General features: G+C 50.2%; 1 protein-coding gene across 1 annotated transcript; it reads left to right on the plus strand.

The window, feature by feature from the left end:
• Positions 1-587: 587 nt before the first annotated feature.
• C17H17orf67 (chromosome 17 C17orf67 homolog) lies at positions 588-18,347 on the plus strand. The gene is made up of 4 exons (XM_029927005.1): positions 588-642; positions 1,704-1,825; positions 16,218-16,355; positions 18,051-18,347. Exons 1-3 carry the CDS (start codon positions 588-590, stop codon positions 16,332-16,334), a joined length of 294 nt encoding a protein of 97 aa, XP_029782865.1. The 3' UTR covers positions 16,335-16,355; positions 18,051-18,347.
• Positions 18,348-19,518: the final 1,171 nt, after the last annotated feature.

Below are 19,518 nucleotides of genomic sequence, written 5' to 3' on the forward strand. Positions count from 1 at the left end.
AACCAAAGTTCAGAAAGGGTGAGTGATTTACTGAAGGCTACATTGCTAGAAAGAGGTGAAGCTAGGACATGAATCCTGGGCGTTCTGGCTCCAGAGTCAGCTGAATAAAAAAATTTCCCCTTTACTGTGTTCCTTGCCAATTTCCCTGCCTACCTCTGAAACTATTAAGAAGGTCAAATCCGATTAGTGAGCGGGCTTTGGAGAGATGTCATACACCGTGCAAATGTAAGACACGACTCACGACAGAGCTAAAAACAGGGGCGAAAACAGACACTCACAAACCAGCGAATGTTGGTGTCTGTCTGTTTCAACGGAGTGAGTATCACATGCTATCTCCAGTTCATGCTCTGAGGGTCACGTCACAGAGGGGTGATTTCCTTGCTCAGGATGAAAATTTATAGGGACCCGGAGGAAAACAGTTTAGTGGTCATACTAAAAACTCAGAGTCAGATGCACTTACCATCATACTGTAAATGTAGCTAGTCACAGTACAAACAAACAGGGGGCCGGAAGTGGCTTCCTTCAAATAGGCTGGCCCGTCTGGGGGGCATCCATTCTGCAGAGGCTGAGAGCAGAATGAAGACAGGATGAAGAAGGTATTTGCGCTTGTCCTCGGCCTCAGCTTACTGCCTTGCTTCTCAGGTGAGCATGGACCCTGACAACAGCCTATTTCTTTGCTGACATGACAAGCTGGAATAAGCCTATTTTATATTTTTAAAATATTTATTTATTTCAAAGAATATGTAATATATAATAATTTGGTGCTTTTTATTTTCTCCCTAAGAGCAGGCTCCCTGAATTGGGACTAATTTTTTTTTTAGTCTTCATTTTTAATATTTTTATTTTTTTTAAAGTTCTATTTATTTAATCTGTGGACCCAAAGTGGGGCTTGAACTCATGACCCAGAGATCAAGAGTCGCATGCTTTACCGACTGAGCCAGCCAGGCCCCCCTATTTTCTTAATCTTTAAATATATTTGAATATTAATTCTCAGAAATGCTGATAAATCTTCAACTATACTGTCTTTTAGAGTTCCTATGACATGATCAAAACTGGACAGCTTTTATTTATGATAAAATTTGGAGTTTGTATGTGATTATCAAAACTTAATATAATTTTATGATCATAATATCTTCTTTGAGAGCTCATGTGTCATTATCAAGTTTAACAGTCTTGTTCTCATGGAGAATCTTCCAGTAGCAACTTTTAGCTGGTTTAGTGCTTTGGGGACTAAAAAAGAACAATTAACAAACCATCGAAGCAAATCTAAGGGACAAGAAACACATTGACCAGAGAACTGAAGAAAATATGCTTTAAAAAACGTATTCAGGGGCATCCGGCTGGCTCAGCTGGTGGAGCGTGTGACTCTTAGTCTCGGAGTTGTGAGTTCGAGGCCCACATTGGACATAGAGATTACTTAAAAAAGAAAGAAAAAGAAAGAAACTCCATATTCATTAAATTGGCACTCACTTTTAAAGAAATGCGACATTGCAATAGGTAAATATGCTCACGTTGCGCAGCTTTGGCTCTGAGTTGATCACGTTAGAAACAATTTAGAATTCCCCTCCGAGCTCTCTGGAATGCCACGTCCTTTGGGCCAGGTCCCTGTGAAAGAGCTTATGTGTTTGGCCGAAGTCGAACTTGCAAGTCCTTGGCCTTGGACGGCGAGGTGGAGCAGGGGCTCGTGTTGCGGAGCCCCTGAGGGCCCTGCCTGACTTTTTCAGACGCCTCTCCGATTCTGCCGGAAAAGCAGGCCAAGCAGCTCCTGAGATCCCGCCGGCAGGACAGGCCGAGCAAACCGGGCTTCCCGGACGAGCCGCTGCAGGTGAGTGCGGGGCTGCGGCGGCCTGCGGGGAGGGCGCCGCAGCCTGGGTGCTCCTCCGCGAAGCCGCGCCGGGTGCTGGTCCCCGTCCAAGGTGGGCTCTCCATGGGGGTCCCGCAGGGTCTCAGGTGTCGGTGACCTCACCCTCTTCCTCACACCTTTTCTCCGGAGGCGCCAGCCCCACGCACCTACGATGCACACGGTATTTCAACAGGAAACAGGGGGGCGGAAGGCCAGAGTCCCAGAATGCCCCGTGGCGGCCGGATGTCACCCCCGAATGGGAGGCCGGAGAGCCATGTCCTGTAACTGGGCCGCCCAGGCCCTCCTCTCCCCCGGGCGCCCACGAGCTGCCCCACCTCCCCGCTCCCGGCCAGCCACGCCTGTGGGGGCTCCGCTCTGACTTCGTGCCTCTGAGTTTGGCCCTCAGCCTCCTCCAGCCCTGGGTGTTTGTGGTCGTCACCTGCCTTGTCTTTCTGAACCGGGGCGCCCTTCCCTGCCTTCGTGTTGTGACTTGTGGGGAGAATCTGCAGAGACGCTGGTTGGAAAACTTACTCCGGGGCTCACGGTTTAGGGCCCTGGACAGAGCTGCGGGGCGATGCAGGCGATGCAGGCGTGCTGCTGCCGGTCTTCAGCTCCGGGGACAAGGGAGCGCAGCAGGACCCGCGCAGGCGAGGAGCCGCGGGGCTCCCGCCCAGGCCCCTAGAGGGCTTCTCTAAAGCACCAGGGCCTCCTCGCTTCTCGCTGGCCCTGCTGCTGCACCTGACATCCTGCACTTCCGTCTGACCTCTTCCCCCGCCTTGGGTGTTGCTGTTGACTTCTCCTTTTTACTTGTTGAGAGCAAAATGGGTAACACCAATCACCTCCCATGGAAAAGAGGCGATTTGCTCATTTTAGGCGAGCGGCTGGCTTCACAACGATCCTGGTCCTGCTTCACTGTTGAGTGTGAGCACTGGACACGGTGGCCCCACATGACACTGTGGGCAGGTCAGGAGCAGGCCAGGCGGGCAGGGGCTGCTGGGTGGAACGGCCGGGCTCACGGCCTACAGCGTGGGAACCGAGGGGTTGAGTTGCCTTGATCTGTGGGGAGCCACACTGCCTGGCTCCTTACCCTTCGCCAAGACCACTTGCTGCCTTCCTTGTTTCTCTGAGCAAACCATCTGCTCAGATGTCCCTTTGCTAGCAACACAGGCAGGTGGGTGCACTGTCCTATGCATTCGAGATTGGAGATACTGTGTGTGTGTGTGTGTGTGTGTGTGTGTGTAGGTGTGTGTGTGTATGAGGCTGTGTGCATGCTTTGAAAAAGACCTTGCAGAATACTTTTTCAGAAGGTCTGGATTCCAGTTCCCTTTCTTCCCCTTTGCCCTTGACTTGAGTGCCTGGAACACATGAAGGAGCCGGTGAGGCGAGGGGAGGTCCTGGGCGGAAGGCCATGACTTCCGTTCTGCAGTCAGTAGGAGGACTTCCAGCAGGGGAGTGGGGAGAGGGAAGCCAGGTGAGAGGCGCCCTGCAGAGGACCGGGACACAGCCTCTTCTCACTGCCCTTCAGATGCCACTCGACGTGGGTAGTGGGAAGTGACATTTTTGGACAGGTTGTCACTCCTCCTTGCCGTGGTACCAGGAGACAGGTGGACAGGACCGAGGAGCAGGTGGAGTGATATCTGGGGAATGCGTGCGCCCGTGGGACCTGAGCCGTGACCCACATGCCCCCTCTAACTCGAGATCACCGAGAGACTGGTTGGTTATTTTATCTCAATTCTTCCCCCTGATGGACTGCGCAAGAGAAAACTGGCTCAGAGAGAGGAGAGGCCAGTGATGGGGGTGAGCGAGTGGGGCTTTCGGGAGGTATTTAGAATTCAAAATGCAAACAAGCATGAAGATTTGCAGCAGTTTCTGAGTATTTACTAAGCAATGTTTGTAATCTTGACATGTGGCTCATGGCAGATGTTGGCTTTGGCAGAAATAATAGGCTTTTTGGAGACAGGTCCAGATAAGCTGTGCCCCATGCATCCAAGGGGAGGGACACTGCCAGCTCACTGTAAGGACTGTTCTTCTCTGATTATGTGGTGGGAAGGACACCATTGCTGTTGGAAAGGTCACTTGTGTGTCCTTGTGTTGTGGGGAGGGCCAGTTTCCACCCCAGAGACGCGTAAGCATCCTGCTGGGATCCTGGGTAGAAGCAGGTAAAACGGCAGAGGGGCGGGGACGGAGGAGCCATGGTCGTGGGGAAGAAAACAGGAGGGAGGCTGAATGTACGGGGCGCGGGGCAGGAGGGTGGGGATGTGCAGAGGGGTGGAAGAGAGAGAGAAGCAGATGGGAAGGCAGGGCCTCTGGAGGGCACAGCACTGAGAAATTCCTTATGGCCGCAAATAGTGGATACTTTTATTTTACGGCAGCGTCTGGCGTAAAACAATTTGCTGTTGTTTTCTGCTCTCTGAGCTGTTCTACCCTCCGCAACCCCCAGTCCTTAGGAGCGAGTCTAACACAGCGACGCTGTGTTCATGGTTCTTCGTGGGGAGCGGCGGGCGGCGTGTTGTGTGGTGGACAGAGGACAGTAATCACTCAAATCTAGAGGCCACCGTGCTGGCCACACAGGCCATGAGACTGATTCAGGAGAAACATGGCCCCCAAATCTTCAGGGACTTGGGGGAGTGGACCTTTGGCCTCACAAGGGTGGGGCGGGCACTCCCAGAAGGCTGGGTTTCGCTTGGGGGCAGCCCATCTGGGTTAGGTTTCTGCGGAATCACTTTGGAGTCTGCACTGGGACTAAATACTTCAGTTGGTGAAGATGTGCCATCAGAAAAGCTCTGGTCTAATGAAGCCTCAAGATCCTAATGGAGGAAAAAAATCTGCCTGGGGAGAAACTGATGCCCGGAAAGAAGGTCCGAGTTTATGTCTAGAGGGGAGATAGTGGGGAAAAAGAATTCTCAGCTCTCCTAGAATATTTCTTAGTCATGATTGTGCTTACGTTAATTTTCAGGGTTTGGGTCTGTGCTCTTGGTACTCAGAATGTGGTCCCCAGCTCAGGCCGCCCGGCCTCAGGCTCCCATGCACCTCCTGCGGACAAGTCTGCAAGTCCACCAGCCCCGCGGGTTCCCTGCCGGTTTGGCTGGAGAGAACTGACTTTGGTCCTGGAGACCTAACTGCAAGGGAGGCCCTTAGTCCCTGTTCCCGGCGTCCTGGGGACCAGGAGCCGGCCCATGTTTGTTTTATGTGACACAACTGATTTCTCTCCCTTCTTTCTGGGCACCCTGCTCATTTGGGTCCAGTCTTCCAGGACACCTTGTCCTTGGCCTCTTGTCCTCCTTTTTGGTTTCTGTGCCTCAGTGTGCTCTGGTGGATCCTTAGACTGTCCTCATCCAGTCCTGTGAGTTTAAAGTTTCTTATTTAAAAAATTTTTTATTTTTTTATTATTTAATGTTTTTTATTTATTTTTGAGAGACAGAGAGACAGCATGAGCAGGGAAGGGGCAGAAAGAGGGAGACCCAGAATCTGAAGCAGACTCCAGGCTCTGAGCTGGCTGTCAGCACAGAGCCCAATGCAGGGCTTGAACCTACGAACTGTGAGATCATGACCTGAGCCGAAGCTGGACTCTTAACCAACTGAGCCACCCAGGTGCCCCTAAAGTTTTTTGTTTTAAATTTTTTAATGTTTGTTTATTGTTGAGACAGAAACAGAGCATGAGTGGGGGAGGGGCAGAGAGGGAGGGAGACAGAATCCGAAGCAGGCTCCAGGCTCTGAGCTGTCAGCACAGAGCCCAATGTGGGGCTCGAGCTCACGAACTGCAAGATCATGACCTGAGCCGAAGTTGACCACTTAACTGACTGAGCCACCCAGGTACCCCAGTCCTATGAGTTTAAATATCACATCTACGGTGATGGCTGGACATGGCCTCACCCGGAGCTCCGAACTCATTTCCGTGACTATCCACGTGACTGGCAGCAGTTCACAGGCAGCTCAGACCCTTAAGTGGAATTCCTGACTGTCCCATCACACCAGCTCCCGCTCTTGCCTTCCACCTCGGGGTAAATGGTGCCACTTCCTTCCAGTTGCCTGGGCTCCAAACTCAGACTCTCACCCCTCCTCACCCTCCGAGGCTGCCCGTGGCGCCCCTGAAGGAGACTGAGCTCCCTCGCTCTCTCTGCCAAGTGAAGATACCGGGAGAAGTCTGTGACCCGAAAGGGGGCCGCTACCTGGCTGTGCTCTCACCCTGACCTTGGACTTAGAGCCTCCAAACTGTGAGACAGATTCCTGTGCTTTATAAGCTACCCAGTCTGTAGTGTTTTGTTGGAGAAGCCTGAACAGACTAAGACGTATTTCTACTTGTTTAGCCCTTCCCAGAACGATGGACATTTTTGGTTATTTACAGTGTGTGATGAAGATCCTTGTACGCGTGTGTTTTACTGAATTCAGTGACAAGCAATGGAATTGCTGAGTCAGAAGGTTTATGCCCTTTTAACTGAATTAAGTAACAGCCGAATTGCCTAGTTAACTGTACTGGCTCCCACTAGCGGTATGCATAAGAATACTTGGATTGCTACACTTTCAAAATGGAAAGAAATAAAGTGTTTTTTAAAAAATGTTTATTTATTTATTTTTGAGACAGAGCATGAGAGGGGGAGGGTCAGAGAGAGAGGGAGACACAGAATCTGAAGCAGACTTCAGGCTCTGAGCTCGCTGTCAGCACAGAACCTGACACGGGGCTCAAACCCACAAACTGTGAGATCATGAGCTGAGCCAAAGTCGGTCTCTTAACTGATTAAGCTGCCCAGGTGCCCCTGGAAAGAAATAAAGTTTTAAAACAAACCTCACTTATCTACGCTCCTGTATGTATGGAGACATGTTCGCAAATAACAATGACAGTATTTTCTCAGTGATAAGATTTGGGGCAATTTTTTACTTTCACCTTTTACACTTTTTGGTATTCCTCAGTGTATCTGTTTCCTATGGTCGCCATAACAAAGTAGCACAAATGGGGTGGCTTCTGGCAGCAGACATCGGTCCTCTCACTGATCTAGAGACTAGAAGTTCAAAATAAAATGTTGGGACAGTTGGTTCCATCTAGGGGGCTCTAAGGGAGAATCCGGTCTGTGCTTCTCTCCCTGCTTCTGATGGTTGCTTCAGTCTTTGGTAGTTTTTGACCCGTCTCTGCATCCATTATCACATGGCCTTGTGTGTCCCTGTGTCTAAATTGCACTAATTTGTTAAGGACACCGGTCATTGGACTGAGGGTCCACCTTAATTCAGTCTGATCTCATCTTCGCATGGTTACATCTGCCAAGACCTTGTTTCCAAAGAAGGTCACATGTGCAGGTTCCAGATGAACACAGTCGGGGGGATGCCACTCAGTCCAGTACACTCCGTTTTCAATTTTTAAAAATGTTTATTTGTTAAAAATTTCTCAAATGTTTTTCATTTTTGAGAGACAGAGACAGAGCATGAGCAGGGGAGGGGCAGAGAGAGAGAGAGTCCCAAGCAGGCTCCACACCATCAGCAGAGAGCCTGACGGGGGGCTCAGCCCCACAACTGAGATCATGACCTGAGCTGAAACCAAGCGACGGACGCTCGACTGACTGAACCCTCCAGGTGCCTCACAGTTTTCTATCTGTGATAAACGTATGTATAAATCTCGCAAAAAAAAAAAACAACCCCACGAGAGGGATGGTGGGGCTCCAGGGAACGTTATATTTGGTGTTTGAATTTTAAACAACAGTGTGTTCATGTGTTACTTGTGTAATTACAGATAAAAATTTAAGCCATTTGTATTTATTATAGAAAAATTGGAAACCAAGGAAGAGTCAAAAAAAGAAAATCAGGTGTAGTCCTGTTTCCTCTCCCCAAAGACAGCATTGCCATTTTTTGGTGTTTTGCTTTCTAGTCTCCATGTCTTTATTTTAAAATAAGTCGGCTCCTGCTTGATCTATAATTTTGTATCCTGGTTTTTCTTTTAATATGATAACATACGCATTTCCCCATATTGTTATAAACTCTTTATAATGATAATGATACCAAATTACTCTCTTGTTAGATAGTTGTATCATTTCAACTATTTTTCTGATACAAAAAATATTCTGAATATTTTTGTTCTTAAAGCACTTATGATATTTTGGACTATTTAATATTTGGAACATTTCTGAGAGAGTCTCAGAAAGTAAATTACTGAATCCAAGGATATGAATATATATTTCTTAATGTTTATTTTTCAGAGAGAGAGAGAGAGAGAGAGAGAGAGAGAGAGAGAGAGAGAAAGCATGAGTGGGGGAGGGGCAGAGAGAGAGGGAGACATAGAATCCGAAGAAGTCTCCAGGCTCCAAACTGTCAGCACAGAGCCCAACTCGGGGCTTGAACTCACAAACCATGAGATCATGAACTGAGCCGAAGTTGGAAGCAAACCAACTGAGCCACCCAAGTGCCCCAGGATATGAATATTTTTAAAGCTTTTAGTATATGTCATCAAATTGCTTTCCAAAAGGTCTTCCTTCCTTCCTTCCTTTCTATCTCTCTCTCCATTTCTCTCTTTCTTTCTTTTTAAATCAGCTTACATGCTTATCCTCCAGGAGAGTTTTTAGATGTTTTTAGAAAAAGGGGTGAGGGGAGCATGATTACAATACCTTAAACTGGAGACCAGTTGGCCATTTCTGGGGCGGGGGGGGGGGGGGCACAGTGAGGGGAGGAACGTGCATCAAACACGACATGTTTATATGGACAACTTGGTGCCATCCAGCAGCATTAGAAACCTGTGAGGAGAAGCAGGTTGTGTGCAGTCGTGCGGTTTAGAATTTGAAGCCCTCTTCTAGTGCTTGGCTTTGCACTCGCTTCTTCTGTTCCTGTCTGCCTGGCTTAATTCTTATTCATTAGAGACTCACCTTAAATGATGCCTTTATGGGAAGGCCCACTGATGCCCCTACCCTCCTACCATGAATGAGAACATCCCTCTGGCATAAAACTCACAGCACAAGACAGCTATTTTTGACTTTTTTTTTGTTTTTTAAGTCTGTCTCTCCTACTAGACTGTTCTACACGCTTGAGCAGATGGGCTCTTTGCCGCACTTCTGGGTGTCCAGCACCAAGGACAGTATTTGACATTTGCTAGATGCTCATTATACTTATTCCTATTCCTTGTTCTTTCTTCTCTCCAAGGAGAAATTTTTATGTAGGTCATAACTCTACCCTATAACTGGAAGGTTGTTTCAAAGAAACCATTTCTATGTTTTCCCTTAAATTCATTAAATTTCTCCTAATCATCCCAAAATTTAGGGAAGACGTTATCTGCCAACTGCTGGGGTGAGCCATAAAAATTCTTTAGTAAGACAGCATCCAAGCTAAAATTATGTCTTTTGTGAGTGTGTTGGGAAGTGCTCATGGTCCCTGGGAATATGCTTTCCATTTTGGCCTGTGTTCCTTTAAGGAATGTTCTTGTTGGTCAAGTATCAATCATGTTAGCTTTATTGTAAGTAGTCTTTTTAAGATATGCTTTTATGTTTAGCCCCTTGATGAATATATGTAGTAACTACTACCCTTTTGTTCCCCATGATCTCAAAGGCCAGGTTGAAGTGACTGTGATGTGAATTGCACGCGTCCCCATCTGTCTTCCATTAGGGCTGAGCCTCCTGGTGTCCCCATGTGGTTAGGTTCTGGGCTACCTTCTGCCAACCTGCTTACCTTGCTCATACTAATGAGCGAAATAATTTATCCAAATGTTGATGGACTCTTAATTTCACGCAAATGTCAGAGGAAGGATTTTGCCTTCTTGGAAAAAGTTCCTGCCTTGATAGATTAACTGTCCACTTTATGTTTCTCAGCTTAGATCCGGGTCCAGTGGGTATTTAATTTCATTATCACACCACTGCAGTGCCGTAAGAAAGGATGACTTCCAATTTCCGCTCTAATTACTGAGACATTATTTACTTAGATCGTAACACTTGGCATTGGACGTGGACTGAAGATATTAGTTTCTGTGTTGCTTTTAACTTATTTTCCCCTTAAAAGAAAGGAACTTAAAAAAATCAAAACTTACTTTCCATCTATCCCTTCTTTCTCGATCCAGGAACATTTGAGTTTATCATTAATGCCGGGTCATTACTAACTCTGCCAATGCAATTGTTGAATTTGTGGTTTTCAGCAGATTTGCAGCTTGGCGTTTCATCTTTGACTAATGATTGCTTTTCGGCCTTTGTGGCATATCCATTTTCCTAACATTTTAAATAAATAGGGAAATGTCATGGAAACCAGCACTCATTTCTTTCTCTCTCTATGTGTGTGTCTGTTTTGGTTGTTTTTCTTCAACGATGATTTCAGCTGCTATTTAGGAGTGTGAAATATAGATTACCCTCTGATGCTTTTTATGTACATTTGGCCCGGGCCATCATAATGAGCGGATCGACACAGATGTCAAGAAAACTTCTAAGGAGCATTTTGAAACATCATGGAAAAAGAGCAATCATTTCATTTATTCATTTGTACATTTCTCAAAGGTTTTTTTTTTAATTGAGGTCCTATTATGTGCCAAGCGCTGAGCCATATACTAGGTAGCCCTTGGTCACTGCCATCAAAAAGCCAGTTGGAGGTTCAGCGAAGGGGAACAGGGACTGAGCAAGGAGGCAAATGAGCATATAATCATAAGAGGCGTACAAATGCTATCTACTGGTGGTGGCATTTGTTAATAGCAACACTGATCTCATCAGGAAAGCCGGTCAGTATGGAGGCTGTCAGGTTTTCCAAAATCCTAATTTCTCTCAAAAGCCTGAAGTTTATCATTTATACCAGCAGCTGTTTTCCTTGAAGTGAAAGGCTCACTTTGTTCACGTTCAAGGAGAGTTCTGTCCTTGACACCAACAATCCCTCGAGCATTCTTCTTTTTATTTATTTATTTATTTCTTTTAATGTTTATTTATTTTGAGGGGGAGAGCATAAGCAGGGGAGAGGCAGAGAGTGAGAGGGACAGAGGATCCAAAGCAGGTTCTGTGCTGATAGCAGCGAGCCTGATACAGGGCTTGAACTCCTAAACTGCAAAATCATGACCTGAGCTGAAGTGTGACGCTCCGCCGACTGAGACACCCAGGCGCCCCACACAAGGGCTCTTCTTAGAGACTATTGTCCTTGGTGGAGCGATAGAAGTGCTATCTGCGTGCTTCCCATTGGGCTCCTTTCATCAGGGTTCTTCAGGGTAACTGGCGTTTTAAGAACGTTCTGTGTTTACTCGTGCATTTTAACTGTGAGTGTGTGAGGGTGAAAGATACAAGGACAGTGATAGTGGTTGTCACTCTCCTGACTCTGGTTAAGGCACCTGTTTTGCCCACCAGTGCACACAGTGAGAAGGCAAATAATGTCTTGGGATTCTTCTAAAAAGAGTTCTGACCCCGTGGATCCCCAAGGGGAGCACAGACCAGAGCTACTCTAGTCTTTCACTCAATAAGCGTTTATTGACAGGTTCCTCTGGACCAGTTCCTGGGAGAGAGGTCCCCCCACAGCCCCCAACCTCAAGACAGGCTCAGAGCTTTCTTATCTCAGAGTCACCAGAAGGAATCGGACAGAGCTTAATGAAGAGACTTTTTGTGAAGGTGTGGCAGGATTCGGGTCAACCAGCAAGAGATGATGGTAAAGGAGCAGGGCCAACAGCCACTGGGCATGATGGGGAAAGGCGGGTTCCTGGCACAGGAGAGGGCCACCCCGTAGGAGCGATGGATGGCCTTCAGGAGATCATGCAGCCAGCTGACACGCTGGGACTCCTCCGGAGGCACCGTGGGAGGACACCCTGCGCCTCCCTCACCCCTACCTCTGATGCCCTGCTGGCATCTCTACGTCAAACCCACCGGGAAGCCCCAGGTCAGGGGAGTCTCATTGCACTTTTGGGCCAGCCTCTCTGCACAGGCCCGGGTGAAGGAGGGGAGGAATGGATTTAGAGGGGCAGACGGAGACTACGTGTGCCGCACAGAAAGTGTATCATCTCATTTAATCCTGGCAACCCAGAGGAGTAAGCGCTAGGGCCATCTCGTCTGGCGGATGGACACATTGAAGCCCCAGAGGTCAGGCGACATCGGCAGGGTGTGGTTTGAACAGATCCCGACCCGGGCTCACACCTGGACCTCTTTACCTCTCTCCCGCTGTCTGGCACACAGGCAGGCAAGGAGACGGCAGCTGGGGCTTCCTTCAGTGAGCTGCTCACACGGAACAGTGGAGCCAGGATAGCTGTGTGCTGGGAAGCCTTTGTTCTTCATTTACAAGACCCCACATGGCCCTCCTTTCCCCCCAATTCTTCTTCCTCTGCCCAGAGACTCCCCAGACAGGGCAGGATTCAGCCCCAAACTCACAAACAGGTCCCGCAAGCAGCTGGGGGTTCACCGTACACACAGTGGGATCCTCCGGAGCCTCTCACCACCCGCCCCTCCCTGGCTGCCCCACAGACCTCCTCCCCCCCCCCCCCTGGGAGGAGGGCTGCATCTTGACAAGTCAGATGAAAACAACTTCCATACAACAAATTCAAACTGCATGGTTCCTGTGGGAAAGAAAAAAAATTTCAGGAAAATTGGGCACTTTGTAATTAATTCCATTGCACAGTCATTCAATTTTGTTTTTTTAAAGCTGTGTTGGGGGCACCTGGGTGGTTCAGTTGTTTAAACATCTGACTGGCTTAGGTCATGATCTCACCTTTTATGAGTTCGAGCCTTGCATCAGGCTCTGTGCTGACAGCTGGGAGCCTGGGGCCTGGAGCCTGCTTCCAATTCTGTGTCTCCTTCTCTCTCTGTCCCTCCCCCACTCATGCTTTGTCTCTCAAAAATAAATAAATGTTTAAAAAAAATAAAAGCTATGTTTAATACAGGACACAGACTTCCTAGAGGAGGAAGTTTCATAGAAACGTAAAAACTTAAAGTTCTAAACTGGATCATCTCTCTCTCTCTCTCTTTTTTTTTTCTTTTTTTTTGTGGATCATCTCTTAAAGCTTTACCAGTGCCATAGGAGGGTGTCCAGGCTTTAGGATTTTTGTGATATCGATACATACCAAAACAGTTTAATCTTGTACCGATATTACTGAATAGGACTACTCTCTCTCGAGGTGAGATGCCACGTTTCTGGTTATTTGCCTGCTGTTTCGGGTTGCCTAAATTGTTTCTATGGATCTGCTTCGTGCCTTGTGATGGTTCCCATCCCATCGTTACAGCGCTCAGGGCTTTTTTCAGGGCGATGTCAACAGCATACATCCTCCAAGTTAAAAACCATTCCCAATCTCCACCTCCTCTCTTTTGAGGAGACAACATGAGGTTCATGTGCCAATGTGTGGCTCCGCCCACATGGCACCTCCACTAAAAACTGTGATGTGGACCAGTTAAATCCTTACTCTCAGGGAAAGAGGTCACTGCCAGACAGAGTGAGCAGGGCTGTGCTAGGGGGGACATCCAGGGAGCGCTGGGGTCACAGGAAATCTGAGAAGGCTTCTTGGAGGAAGTAGCATCTAACCCGAGGTCTGAGAAGTTGGGTAGAGGTGTGACAGGAGAAGGAGAAGGCACGTGGGCATTCTAGGCAGAGAGAATAGCATAGATTCAGAGAGCAGGACCAGTGCGGCCCATCCAGGGAAAGCTTGGGGGCGGGGGGTTGCTGGTGAGGGAAGGTCAGGAGGTGGGCAAGGCCAGAGCCCCACAAACCACACTAAGGAATTAGAATTTTCTCCTGAGCCCCGTGGGAGCCATTCAAGTATTTTAAGCAAGGAAGCAACATGGGTATATATATGTATATATATATATATATATTTTTTTTTTTTAATCCCTTTTCCTAGGTAGTCTGAGTGGTGTCCAGGGCTATGTCTCTATTTGCACCAGGAGGTGAAAAGACAAGGGATGCAGGGAAGGAAGAGACTTTTGTCACCGAGGCAGGAGAAAAAGAACACTTTCCCTCTTATTTAAGAAGCAACCTTCTGATTTTGTGTGTGTGTGTGTGTGTGTGTGTGTGTATCATTTACACGAGATAATTTAATGAGAAACAATGTGGGGAAGCCCACATCCCGAGCTGGCTTTGTTGAAGACTGAGCTGTGGTGAGAAGACCACCTGCCCCTGGACGTGACCCTCAGGTGCACGAGGGCAGAGCCTGAGCAAACAGGGAGGAGGGCGCGCAGGGCAAGCAGTGGTCCCCCGAGGCTGGGTCCCCGCACTCAGTGTATTCCGTGGGCGGCTCTCTGTCCAGACCTCAGGCGCATCCGTTATTCGTGCTCCCTTCTTCTGTCAGCAGTGCACCCCTTGTGCCCATCATCCTGGCTTCTGGCTCCTCCACCCCATCCCCCGTCCAGCCTGCACCTGCCCTGCCCAGCTCAGGTGGCTGGCCCCCAGGGACTGCACTGCCAGGTTCCCTGGCAGGCTGGCTTCTGCTTGGCTGAGGCAGGAGATGGGGGGCAAGAGGAGACAGACGGTGGGGTGTTTGTTTCCCTGCTCCCTCCCTGCCCTGCAGAGGCTGTGCCCCTCCACAACCCTGCGGGACTAGGCGTATCCGTGGCTTCCCTCTATTGCTAGTCCCTGAGTGCTGGAATGTTCTTTGGAGGTTCCCTTAACCCGGTCCACATGGCTGTGAATGGCCCCTTTAGTAAAGCCCCTGGAGGTGAACCATGTTTGGGAGAAAGTGATTCTGGAGAAGGCCAGAGATCAGCAAGGCTGTGGCGACAACTGTGGAGCAGGGCAGGAGACGGGGCTTGGCTCTGTTGTTGTGAAGTGTGGGGAACCGGCATGGACCCTCCAGGGAGCTGCCCTCACCTGCCGGCTGCTGTGATGCTATCCGGGGCTGCCACCCAGCTCGCTTGCTCCTCCTCCCCGGCGGGCCGTGCTGGTGACAGCCTGTGGACAGCCGTGGCCCCCTTTGGCAGCATTTTGGACCAGTCACTGTCAGGCTGGAGCAGAGGTGGTGACGGCAGGTGTGACGTGGGGTGGACGGAGGGGGACAGAGGGAGGAGTGGAGGGGTGAGGAGGCTGTCATAGCCTGGATGGGTGGCACTGAGAACCCCACCCACAGACATGGCAGCAATGAAGGGGGTGCATCTGGGGCCATCAGGAGTTACTCGAAGTCTCCATGCTCGGGGTCACGTGAGTGTGAGGGTGAGGGAGACAATGGCGGTCTGCCTTCTGGTTCGCGTTCCCGGGTAGATGGCCCGAGGTGGCCACACCGGACGGTGAGCTGCTCTCCGTTGTGAACACGCCGACATGCAGGGCTGGCTGCCTTTCATGGCAATGGGATCCTACAACATGTGGTTCCTGTTGACCGGCTTCTCTCACTCAGCACCATGTTTTCGGGGTTCATCCATGTCCAAGCACATGTCAGTACCTCATTGTGGCCAAATAATATTCCACTGGATGGAGGTACCACCTTTTATTGATCCATTCATCAGTTGATGGATATTTGGTTGTTTCCACTTTTTGGTTATGATGAGTGATGTGCTCTGAACATCCACGTGCACAGCCGGGGCTTTGCTTGGGCCCGTGCCTGGCAGTGCAGTCACCAGCCACTCAGGCTTGACGTTTTGAGGTTGGACTCTTTCACATTTTGAGGACCACTTTTTTGGTTGTAAGGGCTCTTTTGTTTGATAATAGTAGAGTGACTTTAGCTTTCTTATAGTTATCCCTTGCCTTTTAAAAAAGATGATTTTTTAATCACAAATGTATGTGGCCATAAATAATATTTTATTTAGCGATGCCTGTTTTGAGACTTTAAAGAATGGTGTTACACCATGAATCTTGTCTTCTTGGATTTGTTCTTTCACTCAACATGCTATTTTTTTTTTTTAGTTTATTTGTTTGTTTTGAGAGAGCACAGAGCCCGATTCGGAGCTCGAACCCACGAACCATGGGATCATGACCTGAGCTGACTCAACCGGCTGAGCCACCCCCGCGCCCCTGCTGCGAACATTCCTATTCTTATGCAGCTCCTGATAACACGTTTTTCTTGCTCTCAAAGCGACCAGCAGCGTCAGCATTGGCTGGAAACTTGCCAGAAACGTAATAAATTCTGGAGCCCGAGCTGAGACTCCCTGGATCAGAAACTCTGGGGGTCACACCTGGCACTCTGTGTTTTGACAAGTCCCCCAGGCGATTGTGAGTCCTGACAGCGTTTGAGGACCCTTCTCAGGGGCGTAATCGAGGAGAGGGATTTCTGGGTTGCAGTCTGCTACCTGGCTTTCAAGGAGCCATTTCCATGTTATACCCCGTTAGCAGTGTGAGTGAGTTCCCACAGACACGCACCCCTTCTGCCCTTAGGACCGCGTTTCCCTGAAGGGAGGCGTGGGGGGGCGGGTTGCCCTCGGTCAGCCTCCCAGCCTCCTAGCCTCACCCAGGCTGGCCGCGCCGTCTGGGAGCACTCCGCTGTGCTCCACCGGGCTCAGCTGTGGCTGAACCGCCTCTCTGCTGCGTGGGCTTGTTCGCACAGGAGTACATGCATCATCTGCTCAGCCTGGAGCACCGCGCCGAGGAGCAGTTCCTGGAGCACTGGCTGAACCCGCACTGCAAGCCCCACTGCGACAGGAACGTGGTCCATCCAGTGTGAGGGGCCCGGGACCAGCCTCCGGTAGGTCCCTTCCCCCGCCCAGGCCTCTGGTGTAGGGGGACGGTGGGGGCGGAGGGATTGCAGGAGGGATGGGGTGGGCAGTGGGGAGGATGGAGGGGGACAGCAGAGGGCGGGGGGTCTTAGGGGGGACGGCAGGGGACTGCGTGGGGACGGCAGGGGATGGCGGGGGGGGGGGTGGCACACGCATGGCTCCGGGTTTCGAGGCCATGGCTTAGGAGAACTGGCTGGCTAGCTGGCTGTGGGCTGGGGACTGGCAAGAGCCAGGCAGGGGTGAGAGGCAGCAGCCAGGTGGAGAGGGGCTCTAGGGACACACCAGGGAGCCTGACCCCTCCCGTCTCATAAAGAGATCCCAAACAGGGAAGGGATGTGACCCTATTTGCTGTCCAGAAAGGTCGCACTGGAATGTAAATCTGGAGAAGTATGGCTTGTGGGGACTCGGGTCTTTGCAGGCGGGGTCAAGAACCATGGGCTTGACCTGTGACTGACATATTTTACGACCATCACCAGGACCAGCAACCTCTTTCCTGCCCTCCCCTAGTCTTCTGGCCTGGGGGTCTGCCTGGCCGATCCATTCCGCCCCCTCTTGCGCTGGGCTTGCTCTTTCAGGCCCCTGAACTGGACTGCCAGCACCCGCACAGTTGTGAGGCAGGTGGCTTGCTTCTTCCTCCCAGTCTCTCTCCTCCTTCCCAGATCCTGTTAGATAAAGTAGCAAATCCCTTCAGAGGGTAAGCCTAGCGGCTGCAGTTCCTCCTCTATAATTTTATCGACAAAGCAAGACAGGACATAATTGGGTAGTTTATCATCTGCGGTGGAGAGAACTCTTCTGTCTTTATTGTTGATTTCGAGCTATTGCGAGTCGGCCCTGGACCCTCCCTGTAGAGTGTTGCTCTGTGTAATCTGCAGAGCACTTGCGCACAAAGTTTCCGTGTCGATCCTCTTAACAGTCCTGTGCCATTTGAGGGCACACATTTAACCCCGTGTTATGGAGGCGCTAACTGAGCAGGATTACGCCCCTAACTCACGCTGGGCAGCGGTTGGGGTGTCCGTCTTCTGGCAACACCACATCCCACACCCTCCCTGTGGACGGCACTGCCGGGTCCTGGGGTCCCTCCCAGGGGTGGCAGCCAACAGTGAGAGGAGCAGCTGCTGGAGGGGTAAGGGCCAGACTGACATCCCTCCAGAAAGAGAGACACCTGTTACCCTTGGGCAGGCCAGGTGGGAAGAGTGGTCTCTGGGTGAGCGCGCCCCGTGGTAGCCCCATCCTCTGCTGCTGGGTGGGATGGGGCCCTGCGGGTGAGCCCGAGCGAGGACCTCTGGCTCCTGTGAAACCCAGATGGCAGCGAGGCCTCACTGCAGGTAGCTCGCACTTACAGGGAAATGGCGGCTGGAGGGGCGCACTGACTCAGGGAGCCTTCAGATCGTGAAATCTGATCATGGGGGAAAATGTCCGATTTCTCTCTGTTTCCTCATCTGCAAATGAGGATGGTAAGGGCTCCTCCCTCACATGGTTGTTCAGAGTGTTAAAAAAAAGTCAGTGCACGGACAACGGGGTGGCCTGGCACACACGGGGGAAGGGCTCAGGGATAGACAGCTGTTCTCCCTCCTCCTCCCCTACCTCCTCCCCCTCCTCCCCTCTCCTCTCCTTCTTATCCACAGGATCATCACACGATCATTTATTCTCTCCTTCTTTTCCAGCAAGCATTTTCACAAACACCGACCTGGCTGTCGAAACGGGATGAGGCTCCTCTTTTCGTTTGCTTTTCAGCTGCGGAGATGGAAGGGTTCAGACCTCGTGAGCTGTGGGCACAGCCAAGGGTGCCTTGGGGATTAATGGCAAATATACATATGCTGCTTCATTTTACTAACCTGCATCACTCACTAAAGCCAGCAGCTTTAAGTATAGCTGGCTCACCCTCCACCCACAGGTTTGATGGGGTGGGCAGAAGGGGGAGCTTCCCTGAGGCATTTGGAGCTGACTGCCTGCCCTGAGGACTCTGGGAAGTCTTGGGGGTGGGGGAGGGGGGAAGCTCACCACAGGGGGTGGGGGGGCTGCGGAGGCTGCTTGGTCATCTACCCCCCTATCTGCTCTAATAAACGTTGGTGTTAAACCTGCTCTCATGGTGTCTCCTCTCTTTTCTCTGCAAGAAGAAAAGCTGAGATGCCCCTCCCTCTGTATGTGTGAATCCAGCATCAGAAAGCGTATGGCTCTGTGACTACATGGATGAAAACACAAACACCCAGCAATTTTTCACGAGGGCCATCTCTTTTGGTAAAGAGATGACTTGCCCAGGGCCTGCTCTGGAAGTAGAGCCGTCACGGAGTAGCAGGTGCACAGGCTGGTTTTCTAGCCAAGGATACATTTTGGGGTGGAAAGGGGGTGGCAGCTCCTAAATCCCTTACATGATCACAACTCCCAGAATCAGAGATTGCTCTGACAAAGAGCAACAAAATCAGAAATGGAGAGGGCAAGGGAAAATAGACTGAACGGTCCCAAGGAGAATCTGGCAAAAAGAGGTGAGGAGAGACGCCCATGTACTCTGGGCTACAGGGAGGGGCCTGTCCCCGTTCCCAAGGGAGCCTGGGTGGGCTTGTCTGGGGAGAAATTACAGAGGGTCTCAGGACTAACTCCACATGAGGATTTTTCCATACACTTCCTTGTTGAATCATCACACCTACTCTATACAGTAGATGTGGCTATTATCCCCACTTTAGAGATGAGAAAGCTGAGGTGTACAGAATTTAGATGGTGTATTTATTTGCGGTCTTAGCTGTAATGAAGTACAGAAAGTTAATGGCTTAAAACAACGTGAATCTGTCACATTATGCAGAAGCTGCGTTGTTCTCTGTAGGCTCTGTAGGTGTTTCCTCACCTCTTTCTGCTTCTAGAGGCCACCTACGTTCTCATCCCCTGTCCCCCTCCTCCGTCTTCAAAGCCAGCAGTGACAGGCTGTGGCTTTCTCACACCACATCATTCTGTCCCTTCTGCCTCTCTCTTCCACGGTTAAAGACCTTTGCGATGACATTGAGCCCATTCAGGTAAACTAGGACTGTCTCTCTATCTTCAAGTCAGCCGATTAGCAACTTTAATTCCATCTGTGACCTCATCTCCTCACTGTCATGCGAGGTAATACATTTACAGGGTCCAGGGAATAGGATACGGATA

The sequence above is a fragment of the Suricata suricatta genome, chromosome 17, assembly GCF_006229205.1.
Source record: "Suricata suricatta isolate VVHF042 chromosome 17, meerkat_22Aug2017_6uvM2_HiC, whole genome shotgun sequence".
In the NCBI taxonomy this organism is placed as follows: Eukaryota; Metazoa; Chordata; class Mammalia; order Carnivora; family Herpestidae; genus Suricata; species Suricata suricatta.